Source organism: Pseudonaja textilis, chromosome 4 (assembly GCF_049901715.1).
Source record: "Pseudonaja textilis isolate UNSWEBS1 chromosome 4, rPseTex1.2, whole genome shotgun sequence".
Taxonomy (NCBI): domain Eukaryota; kingdom Metazoa; phylum Chordata; class Lepidosauria; order Squamata; family Elapidae; genus Pseudonaja; species Pseudonaja textilis.
The window spans coordinates 87,874,825-87,896,540 of NC_141993.1; the positions used below are offsets into that span (position 1 = coordinate 87,874,825).

Consider the following 21,716-nt stretch of genomic DNA (forward strand, 5'->3'; position numbering starts at 1 on the left):
GTGGGCAGATCATAATCCAATGACAATTAAATGGAAAGGACAAAGAAGAAGATCTAGATGGATGTTAAACAATACTATATTAAAAGAAAATGACTTCATACAGAGGATGGAGAAAGAACTGCTTTTTCTTTAAAGAAAATAAAAAAGAAGACACATCAATGCAGAATGTATGGGATACAACGAGGCATATGCCAGAGGCTTGATAACAGACTATACAAGGAAAAAAATATCACGAAAAGACTAGCCTCTAAGACATTAGGTGGATGAGTATAAAGAATTTGAAAAAGAGTTACAGAAAATGCCACAGAAAAAGGACATTAAGTTAAAAATGGATATAATTCAACATAAAATGGGATTAATGGAAAAAGAAGAATTAGCACAGAAAATCAGAGGCACGAAACAGAACTACTTTGAAGATGCAAATAAACCAGGTAGATGGTTAGCATATAAATTGAGAAAGGAGAAAGAATCAAGGAAAATATTGCAATTAATAGATGATTAAGGCCAAGTTTGCTATGGTAGTAAAGAGAAGAAGGAAATTATATGAGACTATTATGGGAAACTATATACACAAGAGAATATTGATGATGAAAAGGAGTTAAACAGTACTTACAGAATGCTAACCTACCCAGATACCTAAAGAGATTGAAATAATGTTAGAAAGTAATATAATGATGAGGGAGTTAACTGAAAGCACTTATGAAGCAAAACAATGGAAAGGCACCAGGCCCAGATGGACTGCCGGCAGAATTTTATAAAACACTACAAGAATCGCTGAATCTTCCATTGCTAGAAGTTATGAATGAAGATATGTCAAAGAAGAAGATACCTAAATCATGGTCAGAAGCTTATACTTATCCCAAAAGAGATAAACATACTTACCCCCAAAGAGGAGGCTGACCCATTACAAATCAACAATTACAGACCTATTTCCCTACTAAATGCAGATTATAAAATTTTGGCTTCAATATTGGCAGAAAGACTTAAAAAATACCTAAATAATTTTATTCACTCTGACCAAAGTGGATTTCTGCCAAAGAGACAAATTAATCTTGGACACTTTGGAATACTATGAGGCGCACCCTGAAAAATAAATGGCTTTGGTATTCTTAGATGCACAGAAGGCATTTGACAATGTGAATTGGCAATTCATGTTATTACAGCTGGAACAGATGGGTTTTGGTAAAAAATTCATCCAAGTAATAGAAGCTATATATCATAAGCAAACAGCAAAAGTAATAATAGAGGGAGAATTAACGGACTCTATTGATATAAGAAAAGGAACAAGACATGGGTGCCCACTGTCACCTTTGTTGTTTGTGTTAACTTTGGAAGTGCTAAACAGAAATATTAGAGAAGAAAAGGACACAAAAGGGATGGAAATTAAAAATGAAGAATTTAAACTGCAAGCCTTTGCAGATGATCTGGTTTTCATCTTAGAAGACCCACTAGAAACAGCATTAAAATTGATAGAAAAGATAGAGGTATATGGGAATGTGGCTGGTTTGAAAATAAACAAAGACAAAACAAAGATTTTGACAAGGAATATGTTTTCAAGACAAAAGGAAGAACTGGCGGATGTATTAAAAATCTAGGTCACGAATAAGATCAAGCATTTGGGTATACATTTGACAGCAAGATGTAGTACACTAAAAGAGAATAACTATATTAAACTTAAGCAGCAGATAGTGCTAGATTTGGCAAAATGGGAAAATTTACAACTGTCATTAATAAGGAGAATATCAACAATCAAGATGAATATATTACCCAGAATTTTATATTTGTTTCAAACAATTCCAGTTAGGCTTGGAAAAGATTATTTTGAAGATTTAAATAAAATTGTGTTGAAATATATACGGTAAGAAAAGAAAGCGAGAATAAAGTTAAAACTTTTGCAAGATGTGAGAATAAGAGGAGGAGGATTTGGTTTGCCTAATTGGAGTTGTATTATCAAGCTACAAATCTGATGTGGGTTAAGGAATGGATAACATTAAGAAATGCTAGATTTTTGACATTAGAAGGATATGATCTGTTGTTGGGGTGGCATGCTTTTTATGGTATAAAGGAACTAAAAGACAGGGGTACTTTGAAGACAATATAAACAGGAGTCTCTGTGGTTAAACTGGGAGAAGACTAAAAGGCAATGTTATTTGAAAATTCCAGTCTGGCTATCGATTATTGAAGCTTTTTCTTATCCTATAAATATACAGTGCCTGAAGAAATATGGACAGAGGTTCACAACATTGCACAAGTGGTAACAACTAAAACCATCCCAAAGAAAAGAAAATGCAAGAAAGCAAAATGGCTGTCTGAGGAAGCTTTGCAAATAGCTGAGGAAAGAAGGGAAGCGAAAGGCAAGGGAGAAAGATACACCCAATTGAATGCAGAATTTCAGAGAATAGCTAGAAGAGATAAGCATGCCTTCTTAAATGAACAGTGCAAAGAAATAGAAGAAAATAATAGTGTAGGGAGGACCAGAGATCTCTTCAAGAAAATTGGAGATATGAAGGGAACGTTTCATGCAAAGATGGGCACAATAAACGACCAAGATGGGAGGGACCTAACAGAGGCAGAAGAAATTAAGGTGGCAAAATCACACAGAAGAACCATACAAGAATGAGCTTAACGTCTCTGATAATCATGGTGGGGTGGTCACTGACCTCGAGCCAGACATCCTAGAATGTGAAATGAAATGGGCCTTAGGAAATCTGAGCAAAAACAAAGCTAGTGTGTCAACTCATAAAACAGCTCTATGGTCTTTTTAGAGTTTTATTTATTTTTTATTTGATTTATTTGATTTGTCAATTGCTTACAAGATAATAGGTATAAGTATATACATAGTTATGAATACATGAAATGGATGCTGTCTCTAAGGTTAAAGTTTTTGGGGTTTGCGGAAGAAACCACAGAGTCAGGTAGAGTATTCCAGACATTGACCACTCTGTTGCTGAAGTCGTATTTCCTGCAATCAAGTTTGGTGCGGTTAACCTTGAGTTTGTATCTATTGTGTGCTCTTGTGTTGTTATGGTTGAAGCTGAAGTATTCATTGACTGGTAAGTCATTGCAATGTATGGTTTTATATACCATACTTAGATCAGATCGAAGACAGCGTAATTCAAGGTTTTCTAGGTCTAGAATTTCAGGTCTGGTGGCCAACAGCGTTGCCAACAGAAAGAGAGGGGGGAGCAGTGGGCAGCTTGCATTCCATAAATGTTTTCAAAGGTAGATGGAATTCATGGAGAGAAAGACAGTCTGACATGGCAGAAGGGAGATTATCAGAGGAGAGCTTGCTGGAAGCAACCCAAATGCAAACAGAAGCTGACAATATAATTACAGCCAAAGTGGAGAAACCTGATCTAGTGAAGGGAAGAAAAACAGATGAGTACTTGTGGGAAACAAAACTCCCCATAACTTAGGAAGTTAAGCTACCCTTTTCCCCTGAGCAAGCTGAGAAGAGTGGAATGGATGTGGGACTGGGAACAAGCCAGAGCCCCAAAGCTCCTGATGGGATCCCTGGGGAGATCGATAGAGCAGCTGAGAAAGGAATTTGACCGGGCTACCATTAGAGATGATGGTGCATTATGCCACCCAAAGTGGAGAGGAATTTCCACAGAGCCTTCTGAAGTGAGGAGAGGCAGGTGAGATCACAGCTCCCCTCCTCTACCCAGCAGAAGAAGAAAGAGCCCACAGCGGCAACCAGTGCCTCCCCCACGCAGCAGTCAGCCCCATCCTCCTGTGCAACGTAGAGCCGGGGAAGAAGATCAGCCATTGTATTTTATATCCCTTTGATTTTTCCTACTCATATGTAAGATTTTCCATGTGTTCCTTTCAAGATTTTGTCCTGTTCTCTGAGGTGTTTTCTTATCCTTATGGCCACCCATAATTTTTTGTCATTTCAGAAAGAGTGAGAAAATAATGCAAGGCCCAGAATGTAGCCATGTGATATGCTTGTCAACATTTCATTATAACCTGAAGCAGAGCACATAATAATTTCTCATTGGATACTATTGTGGACAAACAGGGACTCATGACTTATGATGTATTTGACTCTTCCCTGCTTTACCTGGATGGGAAATAAATAACTTTTCCTCTTCTTTTTCTGTTAGGTGTATGATTTGTTCCCACAGTTAATGAGGTACCTCCCAGGCCCTCACAAGAAAGTCATGGCTTCTCTGGATATTATCCTAGCGTTTGCAAAGCAGGAAATCGAGAAACACAAGGAATCTCACTCTCTGCATGAGCCACAAGATTTTATTGATTACTATCTTCTTCAGATGGAGAAGGTTTGGATTTATTGTAGTTCTATACATGGGCAAGGAATTATTAGTTTTTTTAAAAGTAACTTATCAATTTGAAATGCCTAAGCACCGTGCTCACCATTTCACATGGTCTTAATTTCTCTGTCTACACTGCTGCATTCTCCTCCAGTTATCGCTTGGAAATACACTTCAAGGGTAGCCCCATGTAGAGCATGTTGCAATAATCCAACCAAGAGATAAACAGGACATGAGTGACTGCATGGGCCTCATGATCCAGGAAAAGGCACCATGAGAAATTGCTTAAAGATTATCTTAGTCATGGCTGCCACCTGCTTTTGAGCAGGAGTTGTGATTCTAGGAGAACCCCAGAAACTCAGAAACAAAAGCAACCATAAGAAAGCTATATAGAATTCATTGTAATTTTCATTTTCCTTTTTAAAAACAATTATTAAATTTTATTTAGTTTTCAAATTTTAAAAACATAAAATAAAACTTTATACATCATTGTATCAACATCATGACATCTTTTACATTTCCTTATCATCTTTCTATATACACATTTCTTTCATTATACAATTTCAACTTAATATATAAATAAATATAGATAGATATGAATATAGATGTAAGTATTTGCAGTTTCTTACTCTTTACCTAATTGCCATTTTGATTTCTTTTTATTCTTAAACCATTCATACCGGTGTTAGAAATGTAAGTCACCTAACAGTTATTTGGGTTAGAAATATATAAACTAGGATAGACATTTTAACAGTATGTGTTCCGGACTAGCAGGCTCGAAAGCCTGCAACTCGGATTGGCCCGCTGATAGCAGATCGTGATTGGTCACCTCAGACTGATCCGATTGGCTAGTAAACGGGCTGCCACGATTGGTCCAGCCAAGCACGGAAAACTCAAATCACCGTCATTGGCTGCCTAGCCACAGCCAGCCCTATATAAGGGGCTGCTGCGGCTGGGATATTTCGCTCAGATCTGAAGTCACTAATAAAGAGCTGTTGTTGTTATCTGAGTCTTGTCTCCGTCCTTGGACCCATCCTCCCAGATCTAACACTGGAGACGAGGATAGGATGCGGAGACAATGAAGCCTACTGAACACTCGCTGAAGCTGAAGGAGCATGTGACTGACAGAGCGCAACATCGGCGACATGGCCAGCAGCGCTATTCCACCCGCTCCATTCGATCCAGCCAGCGAGGACTGGGACTCATATATGGAACAGATTTCAAATGTTCCTGGAGTCCAACAACCTTAAAGATGCCATGCCCAGCAAGAAACGAGCAGTCTTTCTGACGCATTGCAGACCCCGTTTCTAAAATGGCTAAAGCACTTGCGGAACCAGCTGAAGTCAAAACAATGGACTGGGATACCCTTGCTCCCATCCTTTGCAACCATTACGCCCCAGCAGTACCAACTCTCATTCACAGGCACGAGTTTTACCAGAGGGATCAGCGTGAAGGTGAGAGCATCGGGATTTTGTGGCTGACCGGAGAAACCTGGGTGGATTATGTGGCTTCGTCAATCTAGAAGAAGCCATGAGAGACCAAATTGTCCTTGGCCTGAGAGATCCAACTGTCCAAAGCAAGATCATGGCCAAAGGAGACATTTCCCTTGCAGATTCCATAGCAGAAGCCACTGCCGCTGAAGCCACTCGTAAATCAGCAGCACGAATGCGCCAAACCAGTGGGGCCAACCGCCAACCCACCAACGATACTGGGAAGCCTTCAGACAAATACACATCAGCTACCTATCACGAAGATGTCGAATTCTCCTCAGACAGTGAGGAGGAAGAAGTCCACAGACTCCAGTCAGAACATGAGCAACGGGACCAGCGAGGTCCTAAATCAAACTACCAATGTGCTGGATGTGGTGGGAACCACCCACAATCCGAGTGCAGATTCCTAGATGCCATCTGTCATTTTGGTGAAAAACGAGGACATATTGCTATGACATATGCAGGAATAAAAGAGGCTCCATCCCCAGATGGAGAGGGAACAGCCCAAAAAGAACCGATGGCAACCCCACCACACAGAGGGACTGCCCAAGCAACCAGTGGAACCAGTACAACAGACCCCGAAGGTTTACTGGCGTACCCAGACGAGAAGAGGCACATCAGACCATCACCATCAGCCACGCTTCATCACTAGATACAAAAAAAATCCGTGTAGAAGTCACCATTGAAAATCAACCATGCATCATGGAAGTAGACTCCGGGTCTAGTCATAGTCTCCTGGAAAACCCTTAAACAACTGATTCCCAACATCTGCCGCCGAGATCTCAGCAGTCAGAGACTCATTTTAAAAGATTACCAAGGCAACCGGATTCCAGTTGTGGGTACCAGCCATTTCCAGGTCTCTTTCAAGGGACATACTGCAATACTACCACTCACCATTGTTGATAGAGACCGACCAAGCCTACTGGGCCTTCAGTGGTTTGCGCCATTAGGAATCGGAATGGCTGGCATCCACCATACTGAAGACGATGACTGGGAAGCGGCCCTCGTCCAGGATTTCCAGGAAGTTTTCAGCAAAAATTTAGACAAGTACAAAGGGTCCCCTATTTCATTTAATCTCTGCCCTGACATTGTGCCCATTCGCCTAAAACCACGCCGAGTTCCCTTTGCTCTCAAACCCAAAATTGATGAGCAACTGGACAAATTAATTGCACAAGGCATGTTAGAACCCATTGATCACACCCGATGGGAGACACCAATTGTCACCTCCATAAAACCTGACGGGTCTTTGAGAATCTGTGGAGACTACAAGGCCACCCTCAACCACGCACTGCAGCAGAGCGCCTATCCGGTACCAATCGTCCAACATCTCCTACATTCACTTGGGGGTAGCAGAATATTCGTAAAGCTTGATCTGGCCCAAGCTTATCAACAGCTGCCAGTCGATGCCGAAACCGCCGAAGCCCAAATTATAGTTACACATCGAGGCACGTTCAAATGTAACAGGCTCCAGTTTGGAGTCAGCGTAGCACCAGGCATTTTTCAAAGCCTGATGGAGAGACTATTGCAAGGCATAAAAGGGGTCGTGCCCTATTTTGATGACGTGTTAATAGCTGCCCCAACGAAGAGTCATTTAGAGAAACGCCGCAGAACAGTCCTACAAAGGTTCAAAGATGCTGGCCTCAAGGTTAAAAAGTTAAAGTGCCAGTTATGCACAGAAAGGGTTGAATTTCTTGGTTACCTCCTTGACAAACAAAGAATTCACCCTACAGAAAAGAAATTGGCAGCCATCAAAAATGCCCTAAGACCCAAAAACAAAACAGACCTTCAAGCCTTCCTGGGACTCATTAACTTTTATAACATTTTCCTACCCCAGAAGGCGACCGTTGCTGAACCCCTTCATAGACTCCTTGATAAAAGGGCCTCCTGGATTTGGGGACGACGGGAGGAACATACTTTCCAACAAGTAAAGGACCTTCTCACTTCAGATGCAGTGCTCATACAATATAACGAAACACTCCCATTGACTGTGACTTGGGATGCCTCACCTTTTGGGGTGGGGGCCATCCTGAGCCACGTCCTACCAAACGGTACTGAGGCACCTATTGCATTTTTTTGAGAACCTTGTCAAAAACAGAAAGAAACTATAGCCACCTAGACAAGGAAGCCCTTGCAATTGTATCTGCAATCAAAAGGTTCCATGAATATGTATATGGGAGATCATTTTCCATCATCACAGATCATAAACCATTACTTGGCATCCTGGCAGGTGACAAACCTACTCCACACATTCTATCCCCCAGAATGACACGATGGTCGGAGTTCCTAGCCACCTACGACTATCAACTGAGACATCGCCCTGGAAAAACTATTCCCCATGCAGACGCCTTAAGCCGCTCTCCACTACCCGAACTGCAAGATGACCCAGCTCCCATGCTACCAATACTACAAATTGAGACAATCCCTTCACCACCACTAACAGCTCAGGACATCGCCTTTGAAACCAAAAAAGACCCATGTTTGGCATGAGTTCTTGGCTGGGTGGAGAGGGGATGGCCAGAAAACAAGCCCAACAAAACCTTTAAACCCTTCAAGAACAGACAAACAGAACTTTTCTCACAAAGAGGGTGCGTATTATGGGGAGACCGAGTGGTCAAACCAGCAAGACTACAAAAAAAAGTCCTACAATTGCTACACAATGGACACCTGAGCATCGTGCGTATGAAAGCGCTGGCGCAGAGTTACTCCTGGTGACCAAGTATGGACAAACAAATTGAAACCTGGGTCGCCTCCTGTAACAGATGCCAAGAAACCCGCTCAGCCCCATCAAAAGCTCCACCAGCAGAATGGGAAACACCCAGAGGTCCCTGTTCGCATATTCATATCGACTTTGCGGGACTTACAAAAGGGCATACTTTTCTAATAACAGTAGACGCATATTCTAACTGGCTCGAGGTTAATAAAATGAAAACAACCACCACAGATGCAGTCATCAAGAAATTGAACAGACTTTTTGCAACACACGGCCTACCCGATGTTCTGGTATGCGACAATGGGCCCCAATTTACTGCCTTAGCCTTCGAACAATACCTAGCAGACCGTGGCATTCGACATGCACTGACATCGCCGGTGAATCCAGCGGCGAATGGTAGAGCTGAACAAATGGTTCAGTTCACAGAAAAAACTCTACAAAAAATGGAACAAGGAAACATCCACAACAAGGTCACTAGGATGCTCCTTCTCCAGCACATCACACCTAACAGCATGACTAACAAGAGCCCAGCTGAACTCCTGATGGCCAGGAAACTCAGATCGCCTCTAGACCGGTTACACCCTGCTTACACCCCGGAAAAACCCCGGGCTCCAGTAGCAAGCACTGTGCCTTTAAGGTAGGAGACCTTGTATTTGCAAAAAAATTTTCAGAGGATCCCCTGTGGATTACTGCTCAAATAAAAGTCACAGCCCCCCGCTCCTACCACCTACTAACCACTAATGGCAGAGCGTGGAAACGTTACATTGACCAGCTACGTTCCAGGCTGACCACCACTTCCATCAGTGACCCCAACTTCGACACCGGGGGGGAGGGGAAACCGTGAGTCCTGGAATAGAACCAACATCTGGCCCACCAGAACTAACCCCAAGATCACCACATCATAGCTTACAATACTTACCAACTGAAGTAGAGCCTGGGCAAATGAACACTTCACCTAGAAGCAGCAGCCAAGCAGGCTCAGCGAGCCTGGGTAGCCATAGCAGTAGCAACGAAGCTGGCGACTCAACCATCCCGAGGTCACCAGAAGAGAGTCGCAACTATGGCACTGCTTCATCGTTCCAGATGGATCCAGCAAGCAGCCCGTCAGAACCCGAAATTGAACACGGGCAATTGGAATTATGCAAGTCAGGTAGACAGGTGCAAAGACCCACCTACCTGCGAGACTACATAACCCCGCCCCTTAAACAGAACTGAGAGGGGAGGGGTGTTCTGGACTAGCAGGCTCAAAAGCCTGGAACTCGGATTGGCCCGCTGATAGCGGATCGTGATTGGTCACCTCAGACTGATCCAATTGGCTAGTAAACGGGCTGCTGTGATTGGTCCAGCCAAGTGCGGCAAACTCAAATCATAGTCATTGGCTGCCTAGCCGCAGCCAGCCCTATATAAGGGGCTGCTGCGGCTGGGATATTTCGCTCAGATCTGAAGTCACTAATAAAGAGCTGTTGTTGCTATCTGAGTCTTGTCTCTGTCCTTGGACCCATCCTCCCAGAGCTAACACTATGTCTTTAAGAAAATGCAAAAACTGTAATTGGGTATGGTTTCTCAAACGGCCATAAGATGGAGCTAGAAACTTGGATTGTTTAGTCTCAGTCTCTTTATTCCTTCTGTTGGAGAGTATTGCCATTCTTCCTAATGACTGTTACTGATCATTGATGTAAGTCTGTTACTGAACTGTTTTTGATACTGGACTTTGATATTTGGATTATCCCTGAACTGAACACTGACTGCCTTACCTGTGAATGACTTGGACTGCTTATCTTGGAATTTGCTTAAACATTTATCGGCAGTAAAACCTACATTTACTGTACAGTGTATCTGTGTGCTGTGTGTGTGTTATTCTTCCCTACTCTCACTACGTCTCCCTGTATGCGCTAATTCTCCTAACAGGGAATTAACCCAACACCCGGCATCCCAGACATTATAATATATCAATTCTTCTTTGTCTCTTAATTTCATTGTTAGCCTGTCCATCTCTGAACAGTCTAATTTTTTTTTATAACAACACCCTCTGAAGGTACATTTTCCTGCTTCCAAAATTGTGCGTAGGAAATCCTAGCAGCTGTTAAGATATGTAGCATAATGTATTTATCTTTTTTATTATATTTTTCTGTTATTATGCCTAATAGATATAGTTCTGGTTTGGGTTCAATTTTCTTTTTTTTATTTCTTCTAGCCACAATTAAATTATATTCTAACATTTCTTGACCTCTGGGCAGGTCCACCACATATCAAAATCTGTACCATTTTCTTTTTTACATTTCCAACAGTTTGGGCTTAGGTTGAACATTTTTGCTAGTCTAGCAGGAGGAAGATTGCACCTATAAAACATTTTATATAGATTTTCCCTGTGTGCTATGAACATAGCTAATTTGTAATTTAGTCCCCACATTTTTTTCCATTGCATTTGGGGTAGATTTGTGCTTCCATAGCTGACAGGCAGCATGGTACTTTATGATAATGATTCTTTTTAATTTTATTCCATATTTGAATTAATGAGTCTCTGATAAGGTGTCTCTGAATATATGAATGTTGCTTATTTTTCCCTTCCCATAGAAAGCTATGCCACCCTTTTTGCAAGTTGTGGCCTTCTATCAAGAGTATTCTTTTATTTTCCAGATTGATTCATTTCTTGAGCCATACCATGGCTGCTACCTGATAGTACATTTCCCAGTCAGGGAGTCCAAAGCCACCCCTTTCTCTTTTGTCCTGTAATAGTTTCATTTTTATCTTAGCTTTTTTTTCCCAAATAAACTTAATTACTATTTTGTTCAATTCTCCAAAAAAAAAATATTTTACTTTACATCTAAAAAACATCCAAGTTACCCAAGAACTTGCTCTTCCTGAGACCATAGTCTGTGAACTGTCCTTAAATATTACATTTCGATTCTTACTATGTTACAGAGCCCCTGATTATGACATTGAACATGTAAACAAGCTAAATTCACTACTAACATGGGCAACATCCTGTCCACACACTTTTATCTTTCTTGGTGACTTCAATCTACCTCATATTAACTGGACCCTAAATGAATGTAAAACTAAACCCATACATGCAACCTTCTACAATGCTGTAACAAACCTGGGACTGGAACAACTAGTAACCAACAATACTAGACTTAACAACTGCCTCGATCTCAACTTCTGCAGTAGTTTGAATTCAATTTATGGAATACAAATTAAAGAACCCTTTTCCAACAGTAACCACAGCATGATTGACTTTTGTCTCAACATACGTCCACACAAAAAAACACAACGATGTGATCCCCAATTATAACTTCAAAAAAGGCAACTATGATCTTATAAACAATGATCTCTCATACCTTGATTGGCAATTTCTATTCACTGGATGCAATACTGTTGAAGACCATGACAACCTATTTTTACTTGAAGTCAAAAGAGTTATCAAACTATATGTACCAATAACAACTCCCCAAACCAGAAAAAAACAAATTACCCATAAGAATAAGGAAGCTTCAACAGAAAAAGAAATCACTTTGGCGGAAAACCAAATCTGGTCATGTTGCCAACTTCAAAAGCCAATACAAAAATGTATGTCACCAGATAAAGACTGAATGCACCAATTATGACATTAAACAAGAGGAAAACCTTCTATGCACCAATTCCACCCATGCTTTCTCCAGTTTTGTAAACAACAAACCAAAAGACTCAAGGTCCATCCCACCCCTGAAAAGACCTAATGGAAAAGATTGCAACGATGACACTATTAAAACCAACTTCTTTAACACATTCTTTGGCTCAGTATTTGTAAACAGCAATGGATCATGTCTAGTATTTCTTAGTCGAACCACAGACAACTACGATTATCAAATACATATTGATTTTACAGTAGACAATGTTGAAAAAGCACTATGCAATCTAAAATCATCTCTATCTATTGGACTGGATGGAATATGTGCCTACTTTTTTAAAAAGCTATCTACTGCCATAGCTGAATCTCTAAGCATAATCTTTGAAAAATCTTTCAGGACCCGCTCCTTGCCAAAACTATGGTCACAAGCCACAGTCATCCCCATCTTCAAAAAGGAAGACCCCAGCCTAGTTGAAAATTACAGACCAATCTCATTATGCTGCATCACCTGTAAAGTCATGGAATCAATTATTAACCAATCCATTATCTTCCACTTAGAGACAAACAACTGACTCTCTAATAAACAATTTGGTTTCAGAAAAAAACTACCCTGCAATCAGCAACCCTTAAAGTGCAAAAAGATATGGACTACACAACTTGATCAGGGCAAAGCAATTTCCATAGACTTCTGTAAAGCCTTTGATTGAGTGGTACACGACAAACTACTCCTAAAACTAAAATCTTACAGTATCTCTGGCCACCTGCATAACTGTATAGAAGCATTCCTCTCAAACAGACAACAAATGGTCAAAATTGGGAGCGTCCTATCAAATTCTGTACCTGTCAACAGTGGTGTCCCCCAAGGCAGTGTTCTAGGACCAATTCTCTTCATACTTTACATAAATGACCTCTGTGATCATATTAAGAGCAACTGCGTTCTCTTTGCTGATGATGTAAAGCTATTCAACACCACAGACAATACTGTTACCCTTCAAAAAGACATCAACTATGTATCAGAATGGTCAAATGGCAACTTCAAATCTCAGCAAATAAATGCTCTGTCTTACATATTGTCAAAAAAAAATCAGAAAATAAAATACAGGCTGAATAATCAAAACCTTGTTGATGATCCAAACTCTGTCAAGGATCTTGGAGTACTCATCTCAAATGCTAAAGCCCACTGTAACTACATAGCCAAAAATGCATTAAGAGTTGTTAAGCTAATCTTACGTAGGTTTTTCTCTGGTAATATTACACTACTAACTAGAGCATACAAACATTTGCTAGACCAATACTCGAATACAGCTCATCAGTCTGGAACTCACATTACGTATCTGATATTTACACAGTTGAGAAAATCTAGAAATATTTCACAAGAAGAGTTCTCCACTCCTCTACTTGTTGCAGAATACCTTATGCCACCAGACTTGAAATTCTAGACCTAGAAAACCTAGAACTACGCCGCCTTCAGTCCAATCTAAGTATAGTATATAAAATCATACCTTGCAATGTCCTACCTGTCAAGGTAGGACATTGCAAGGTATGATTTTATATACTATACTGTATTGTCAACTATAACAATACAAGAGCAAACAATAGATACAAACTCAAGGTTAATCGCACCAAAGTTGATTGCACGAAAGGCGACTTCAGCAACAGAATGGTCAATGTCTGGAATATTCTACCTGACTCTGTGGTTTCTTCCCCAAACCCCAAAAACTTTAACCTTAGACTTTCTACTGTTGACCTCACCCTTTTCCTAAGAGGTCTTTAGGGGGTGTGCATAAGCGCACCAATGTGTCCACCGTCCCTGTCCTATTGTTTCTTTTATTTTTCTTACATGTATCCATGTATTCATAACCATGTTTTTACTTATTATCTTGTAAGCAATTGACAAACCAAATAAAATAAATAAATAATTTCATTGGTATAGTTTGAAAAAGATATAGTACTTTTGGTAATGTGGATATTTTAATTGCCGCGATTTTCTCCATTAATGGTAACTGTAATTTCTCCCATATTTCCAATTCTTTTTTAATTTGTGTCATTAATTTATCATGATTATCATTTTTTAATTGATGAGCATCTTGATGATAACCAGATGCCTAAATATTTTATCTTTTTGACAATTTGCATTCCCAATTTTTCTTTGAGTTATTTTTTTTTTCATCTTTTCGATTCTTAGTCAATATCTTTGTTTAATTTTTATTTATTCTGAGCCCCACAACACTGCCAAATTCTTCCATTTCTTTTATTAATTCTACTCTGGTATCCTCCGGATCTTCCAAGAAAAATACTATATCATCAGCAAAGGTATGTACTTCATAATAATCCCATCTCATTAAGGCCCCTTTAATTTCTTTATTTTTCCGAATATTCTCTAATAAGTTCTCTAGCATAAGTATAAAGAGTAGGGGTGACAATCGGCATCCCTGTCTTACTCGTTTGTTGATCTTAAATGTTTCTGTCCTACCACAATTTATACTGGCCATTTGCATTGAGTAAATTGCTGAAATTGTTTTAATAAACTTGTCACCAAAATCCATACTTTTTAGTTGTATGGTTGTGATTAGTTGTGATTGCATGGGCCTCATGATCCAGGAAAAGACACCACGAGAAGTTGCTCAAAGATTCTCTTAGCCATGGCTGCCACCTGCTTTTGAGCAGAGGTTGTGAGTCTAGGAGAACCTCCAGAAACTCAGAAACAAAAGCAACCATAGGAAAGCTATATAGAATTCATTGTACTTTTTATTTTCTACTTTAAACCTCAGAGCAAGAATGATCCCAACTCTACCTACAATGAAGAGAACCTGGCTCAGTGTATTTTTGATTTTTTTTCTGCTGGAACAGACACAACCCTTGCTACTCTGATGTGGGCACTGCTCCTCTTGACAAATCATCCCAACATCCAAGGTGAGCGAAACCTGGGCTGTGGGAACAAGGCCAGTGCCAGGTTCTGGAACACAGAAGAATTATTTAAAGGTATTTAAAATATTAAGGGTTGTTTAATGATGAACTGAATCTACATAGTAATTTTCCTACATGACCATGGAAATGTCTTCAGAGAACGTTGGGTCCCTTGACTAAGAAACGGAGAGGAGCAGAGCCCCCTAGAGTCAGACACCACTGGACAGGAGAAACCTTGGTCTTTACACTTTATGAGCCACCATTGTGCCCCAGTGCACAATGGGCCACTGAAACTACAGTTCAGGTCCTGTTATATTATTCTCTCTATAAAGATTCTGCCCTCATTTTATAACTCCTTATCAGGTAATATATTCTGGGAAATTCTCATCTCTGTTATGTACAGGTGTTACTATTGCATCAGTATGACACAAGTTTCTCTGAAAGTAGCTAAACTCTTCTATAAAAAGGTAAAATTAACCAGAATTGCCCACAATATTAAACATGAAGCTTCTGTTTTCATTATTATTATTTTTCCAGAGAAAGTCCAGAAAGAGATTGAAGATGTGTTTGGTTCCTCGGGGTCGATTTCCTACCAGGATCGGAAGAAGCTACCCTACACCAATGCTGTGATTCATGAAATGCAGCGTGTAAAATATGCCTTGCTCTATGGGATTCCCAGGCAAAGCACAAAGGATGTGACAATGAGGGGATATCACATTCCAAAGGTGAGAAATGTGTTCAGGATATATTGCAATAGCCCAACATGGAAGGAAGAAGAGAACAGGGCACTTGGAAGGTCTCTCATCAGGAAGTCGCAATTAGTCATGCCAAACGGAATAAGCAAGAGCGGCAAAACCTTTTGAGGGATTGTTGTGGTTAGCCGGAAGCAGGAGCTGACGGCTGAGGAGAGCAAGGACTCAGATGAAGGGCCAGGACCATTAGGGAGTGGACTGCTGCCTTCAGAAATTGTGGGGGCTGGCAGTAGTAATGAGGAGGTTCCTGAGGAGCCTGTGCCAAGTGCACATGTGTTCAGGGTTGCTCGTGGGAAAGAGCAGCTGCAGCAGCACGGGTGACTCGGGAGTAAGGCTGCAAGGTCATGGCCCCTCCTTCATGAAGATAAAAGCCAGCTGGGAATCAGACATGTAGGAAGCGAAGACGTTTTGAAACTTCAGCCTCGTGGACATTGCTGCCTTTGTCTTGTGTTTGCTCTCTTGGAACCAGGTTTGAGTCAGAACAGGGATGAATTATGGGTTTGAATGCAAACACCTCTCAGCTTTTAGAATTACAACCTTAAACATTTTATTTTTATCCTAGGAAGATGATAAGAGTTATGGGGCTGAACTTGAGATCAGAACTGCAGTCATGTATAGCTATGTTTCTTTGTCCACTTTGTCAAGAGACAAGGTGACTTTAGTTAAGAGAAAGGAAGCTAAGCCATTGAGCAATCACTGCTCTCAGAAACTGAGAAAGGAACAAGCATGGATCTGTAAAGTCAAGCTACGAGCAAGGGTTTCATCAATATTGTTTGAACTTCTTTGCTTCTCTGCTTTATGAAGCTGTTCTGTTTGATTCATCTTTTTTTTAAAACAGGGGACCTTTATTTTTCCAGACCTGCGTTCTGTTCTTTTTGATCCTGAACAATGGGAGACACCTGAAAAATTCAATCCAAATAATTTTTTAGATAAGGATGGAAAATTCATTGACCGAGAAGAGTTTCTGCCCTTCGGATTAGGTAAATCCTTAAGCCAAAAGCAGCTTATTCATTTCTTATTTCATTTATACTCTGTAGAATAGATTATGACCCCCTTTAGTCTTCTCCACAGGTAAACGTGCATGCGTGGGAGAGCAGCTGGCAAGAATTGAGATCTTCATCTTTCTGACCAGCCTGTTGAGGGCCTTCAACTTCCGGTTGCCTGAAGGAGTAAAAGAACTCAACGAAGCCCCTGTTGTAAAATTGATAATGCACCCACACCCTTACAAACTGTGTGCTATTCCCACACAGGCTTAAACTTTAAAAAAACAGCATGAAAAGCATAAAACTGTTTCCTATAGGCCTGTTCTCTTAATTGAACTTTTGCTTTCATTTATTGTACTTTAAAACTTTTTCAGCCTAGTTCACAAACATACTTCACCAGTTCAACCAGTGGTGTGTGAACAATATGCTAAGTAAATTTGCTTTGTTTTACCTTAGTTTTCTTTTGCCAATAAACCTATTACTCTCCATTTAGTCCCAGACATTTCTTTTCACACAGCCTTATTAAGGCTGTTATGGCATTTCAAAGCAGCAGTCTAAACCCAGGCCAGGTCTACTTATCAGGTAAATGAGGTAACCGAATGATGTGATAGCAGTGTTTCAATCGTGGTGGGATTCAAATAATTTAACAACCGGTTCTCTGCCCTAATGACCAGTTGGGTAGGCATGATCATATGACTGGGTGGATGTGGCCAACTCGATGTCACTTACGTCAAGGGGTGCTTTTCCTCGCCTTGCCTCTCATGATTGTAGGGATGCTGCAACAGTTGTAAGTGCCAAAAATTGCAGGGGTGGGATTCTACCAGTTCGCACTTATTTGCTAGAACCGGTTGTTACCATTCTAAGCAGTTCAGAGAACTGGTTATTAGAAGAAATTACTGGCCTATTCCTGTAAGGAAGGCAGGAAGGAAACATCCTGGTGTTGCTTACAGAAACTGCCTCTCCGTTAACCCTTATTACATTCTTGACAGGACTAGACTTCCTGTCTCAGGAACGTCTCTGGAGTTTTTTCCCCCTCCTTTGCTGGTACTTTGCTTGTGTGGAGTGACCATTCAAAGTTACAGTGGCACTGAAAAAAGTGACTTATGACTGTTTTTCACACAACTGTTGCATCATTCCCACAGTCATGACAGGCCAGGCAAGGAGATGCGTGCCTCGATGTGAGTGATATCGAGTTGGCCACACCCAGTCACATGACCACCAAGCCATGTCCACCACCTAAGCCATGCCCACATAACCTGTTGTTAAAAAATTTGAATCCCACCCCTGAAAAATTGTCATAAGTCAATTTTTTCAGTACCATTGTAACTTTGAATGGTCACTAAATGAACTGTTGTAAGTCAAGGATTACCTGCAGAAAAATACAAAAAGTTTCTTTGCTTGCAAAAAGCTGCCTTAATTACCAGTCATTAGATTAAAAATACCTGCAAGCCGGAGTTACAAATCAGGCAGGGTGCCAGAGCACCTTGAGGAATTAAAATATTAAAATGCAATGATAACTTTCAGCAGTCAACTCTTGCTCAAAAATTGAAATCCTTTAGTGGAAAAGTCATTTAAGCTCTCCAGAAAGAGTACACCCAGGAGAAGCAATCAATAAATCCATTTGCACTTTTTAAAGATACCAGCTGGTCTCACCTAACAAAATATCCTAAGGAAATCATCCAGATTTAAGCAAAGATTACATGCCCCCCAGTAAGGCAGTAATATAATCAGTGCCAAGCTTGCATCCTGCCTCTTGGAAGTACACCCCAAAAGGACACTGCCAGGAACAACTAAAGCAGTGAAGGGAGACCCCTGCCTCCTCAGATAGAAAAAGAAACCATGAGGCAGGAAAAAATTCAAACACAATACAAATAATTAAATCACAACAGTAGCTGTTGCTTGTTAAACCAATCAACAGACCAACAGACACAGGAACTAGACAGATTTTTCAACCCAGTTTCTTTTCAGGAACACAGATTAACCTTTTTCCTTCCAAACAAAGCTGAATACCAATAGATACAGGATTAAACCAAACCTCAGAAAGGGTATGTAAACTCACGTTTGAATGTCAATCTTTCTAGCCAGCCAAGAAACCTTGCTGAATTCACTCATCGTGCTTCCTTGCCATTAAAAGCTTCTTTCTGGCAGCTCTGCTTCATTACTCAATTATTTCTTCAAAGTGTTGATCATTGCATCCCGGCTGGATGAATTCCAACAGGGGAGTATTTCCTTCCAACAGCAGTATAGCTTTTATTTGTGCACTGCCCAGAGTCACTTAGATGAAATGGGCAATGTATACATTTGATAAACAATCAAAATAAAAATAATAAATTATAAGAATAGAAATGATGAGAATAGACCTAAGATTAGCATTACCAGGTAGACCAGACGGGGAAAGCTTTTGGGAGCCACTGAAGGAATTCTTTTCCGTTGCCTCTTTACCAATGCCTCCCCCTTTTCATCATAAAAATTACATGCACCCATCAAGTCTTCCTGATCTGATCACCGTTTAATCTTTTGTCAGGTTTTTTTAAAAAAACAAAAAGGATTCTAGGAAGTTAGCGCTCACCCCTCTCCTAGAAATATGAAACATCCTTCGAAATATTAAAAAGGCAGAATATTTCCCCTAAAAGGGAAGCAGAAACTCAGAGGGGCAGAAGCTCACCCCCACCTTGTTAAAGGGTGGGCCATTAAGTGCCTGGGGCAGAGTATTCTACATAACAAAGCCCTCTACCCGTCTCATCACATGGCCTGGGAAGATTGCATCAGCCAGCACTCAGGTGAAGCCATGTGATCCAGAAAAAGCCTACAAAGTTAGCTAAGACCCCCCTTCCCCCTGGAAGACTAACAGCCATTGGGATGCATTTCATACACTGGAACAGCAAACACTAAGGTGGGGCCCAACAGAGGGTATAAAACTAATGGTCTCTCAGCCTCTTGCTCCTTCTGTTCCTTCAGCCAACATCTTGAAGCATGTGATCATGCTTTGCCCTTTGGAGCTCCAAGCCATGTGGTCCTGTGCACCATTAAGCATCTTTCCAAGCAGTCACCACGTTTCCAGTGTCTATCTTCCCCACTTGGAACTGAACCCAGAAGGATAATTCTTCCAGCAATTGATTGGAAACTAATAGCAAAGTACCTTTTGATGGTCTGTGTAATTAGCGCCAGTATTTTGTCAGGAAGAGAGTGCCACGTTCATTCACATACTTCTGACCAAGGGCCACTTAAGTAGCAGAGGAAGAGATTTTTCTTAAAAAACCTGGGACATGGGGTAGGGTAGGGTGGGAGCAAAAGCAGTTAGGGAAAGAAAGCCATGTGTTGTGTACCACCTTTGGTGAATGAGACAATTTATACATAAAGTAAATAATTAAATGAATAACAAGCAAGAATAACAAGCAAGAATTAGGTGATTCAAGGGGAGAATTGGGGCAATTCTTGTCTTTCAGGCATGGGCCTGGCACTCAATTACCATAAAGAAGTCCTATAAATGGATAATTGTGGAATGACCCTGGGAACCAAGTGAAACCCGAGTCATCCTTAGAGTTCTGATGTGCATCTAAGGAGAAAATGAAAACATCTGGAGCCTAGGAACAAGAACAGATGTGAGCTTAAAAATGTAGTTAAAGATACAGCTTTCAGGCTATGCTCAGAATGTGACACAGCAAGGCAATCTGTAAGTTTGGTGGCAAGGAATAAAAAGAATAATAAAAGTATGGGGTCATAAGGCAAAGCACAATATCACAAAGGGTGGCTAGGTGTGACTCAAGCCACCCGACCTCTGTTGGGTTTAATGTTGCTTCTGAATTGGGCAATTGTTCCTGGTAGAGCTTTAGCAAGGATCATTTCTGTTCTGTTGCAGGGAAAAATCTGACTCGAGACCAGTGTGAATTCAACTCTTTATTAGCTCTCAGTAACTTCAACTAAACCAGAGCCGCGGCAGCCTCTTTTATAGTGGCGGCTCGCAGCTCGCAGCCAATGACAGCTTCTTAAACTTCCTGCCATCAGGCAGACCAATTATAAACAGTATCCAAGTATTCAATCTGGACCAATCAATAGGTGGCATTTGCGGACCAATTAGAATGTAGTATTACGAGTATGCAAATATATACAACACCCCTCCCCACTTGGTTTGGTCCAATCTAATTACGTAGTCATGTAAGTAGGTGGGGCTTTTATGGTTCCTACTTGACCTGCGCAATTCAGTTGCGATGTTGTCTTCAGCTGGTTCGGATGGGATCTCTGTCTCTCCTGTCCTTCTCCGTGGAACCTCCTGGAAGGGTGAGACAGCTATGCTGCTCCCACCCAGTCTACCTGGGCTGGTTGAGTTGGCTCTGCTGCTCCTGCCTGGTCTCCCCAGGCTGGTTGAGTCGGCTTGGCTGCTTCTTCCAGGAGTGGCTTCATGTTGGTTTTCCGCTGTCAGCTCCCTTCTTCCGAAGTCGCCTGCAAGTAAGTGGTTTAGGTTTCTTGATGGGCCTACTGGTGGTGTTGGTTGGTGATTTGTTTTTTGTTATGTTAGAGGAGGGTCTCCCCCTCCCCTTTTATTATGGTTTGAGAGATCTCCCCCCTCTCTGGTTTTATTATAGTCTGTTTGGTGTGGTACTTGTGTGTGTGGATGTTCTAAGTTCCTAGTGTTGTCGGTGTTTCTCTCTATTGTCCGAGACCTTAGTTGGTCTATGTGTCTCTTCAAGTTTCTTCCATCCTCCATTTGTAGTCAGTATGTCCGGGGTCCCGTTATTTGGGTTATTCTAGCCAGTATCCAAAGTAGGTCCCCCATAAGGTTTTTGGCGTATACCAGATCCCCTGTTGTAAATGTGCGGTACTTAATGGAGGAGTCTGGTGGCTTTTCGGGGTTGGATGTGGGGTGTAATCTATCCAGGTGCGACCGTAGTTTCCTGCGCAGGAAGTTCTGCTGGGCTCTTGTTAGTCGAGGTGTTTGGTGTTATGTGTTGGATGGTTAGCATTTTATCGATTTTTTTCTTGGATGTCACCT

General features: G+C 41.1%; 1 protein-coding gene across 1 annotated transcript in view; it reads left to right on the forward strand.

The window, feature by feature from the left end:
• LOC113452020 (cytochrome P450 2J5-like) overlaps positions 1 to 17,214 on the forward strand; it is a 47,458-nt gene extending 30,244 nt beyond the window's left edge. Inside the window, exons 5-9 of the mRNA XM_087933645.1 lie at positions 4,107 to 4,283; positions 14,856 to 14,997; positions 15,529 to 15,716; positions 16,582 to 16,723; positions 16,815 to 17,214. Of these exons, the coding sequence (XP_087789771.1) occupies positions 4,107 to 4,283; positions 14,856 to 14,997; positions 15,529 to 15,716; positions 16,582 to 16,723; positions 16,815 to 16,999 (834 nt within the window). The 3' untranslated portion in view covers positions 17,000 to 17,214. The remainder of the gene's footprint in view (positions 1 to 4,106; positions 4,284 to 14,855; positions 14,998 to 15,528; positions 15,717 to 16,581; positions 16,724 to 16,814) is intronic.
• The last annotated feature ends 4,502 nt before the right edge of the window (positions 17,215 to 21,716 follow it).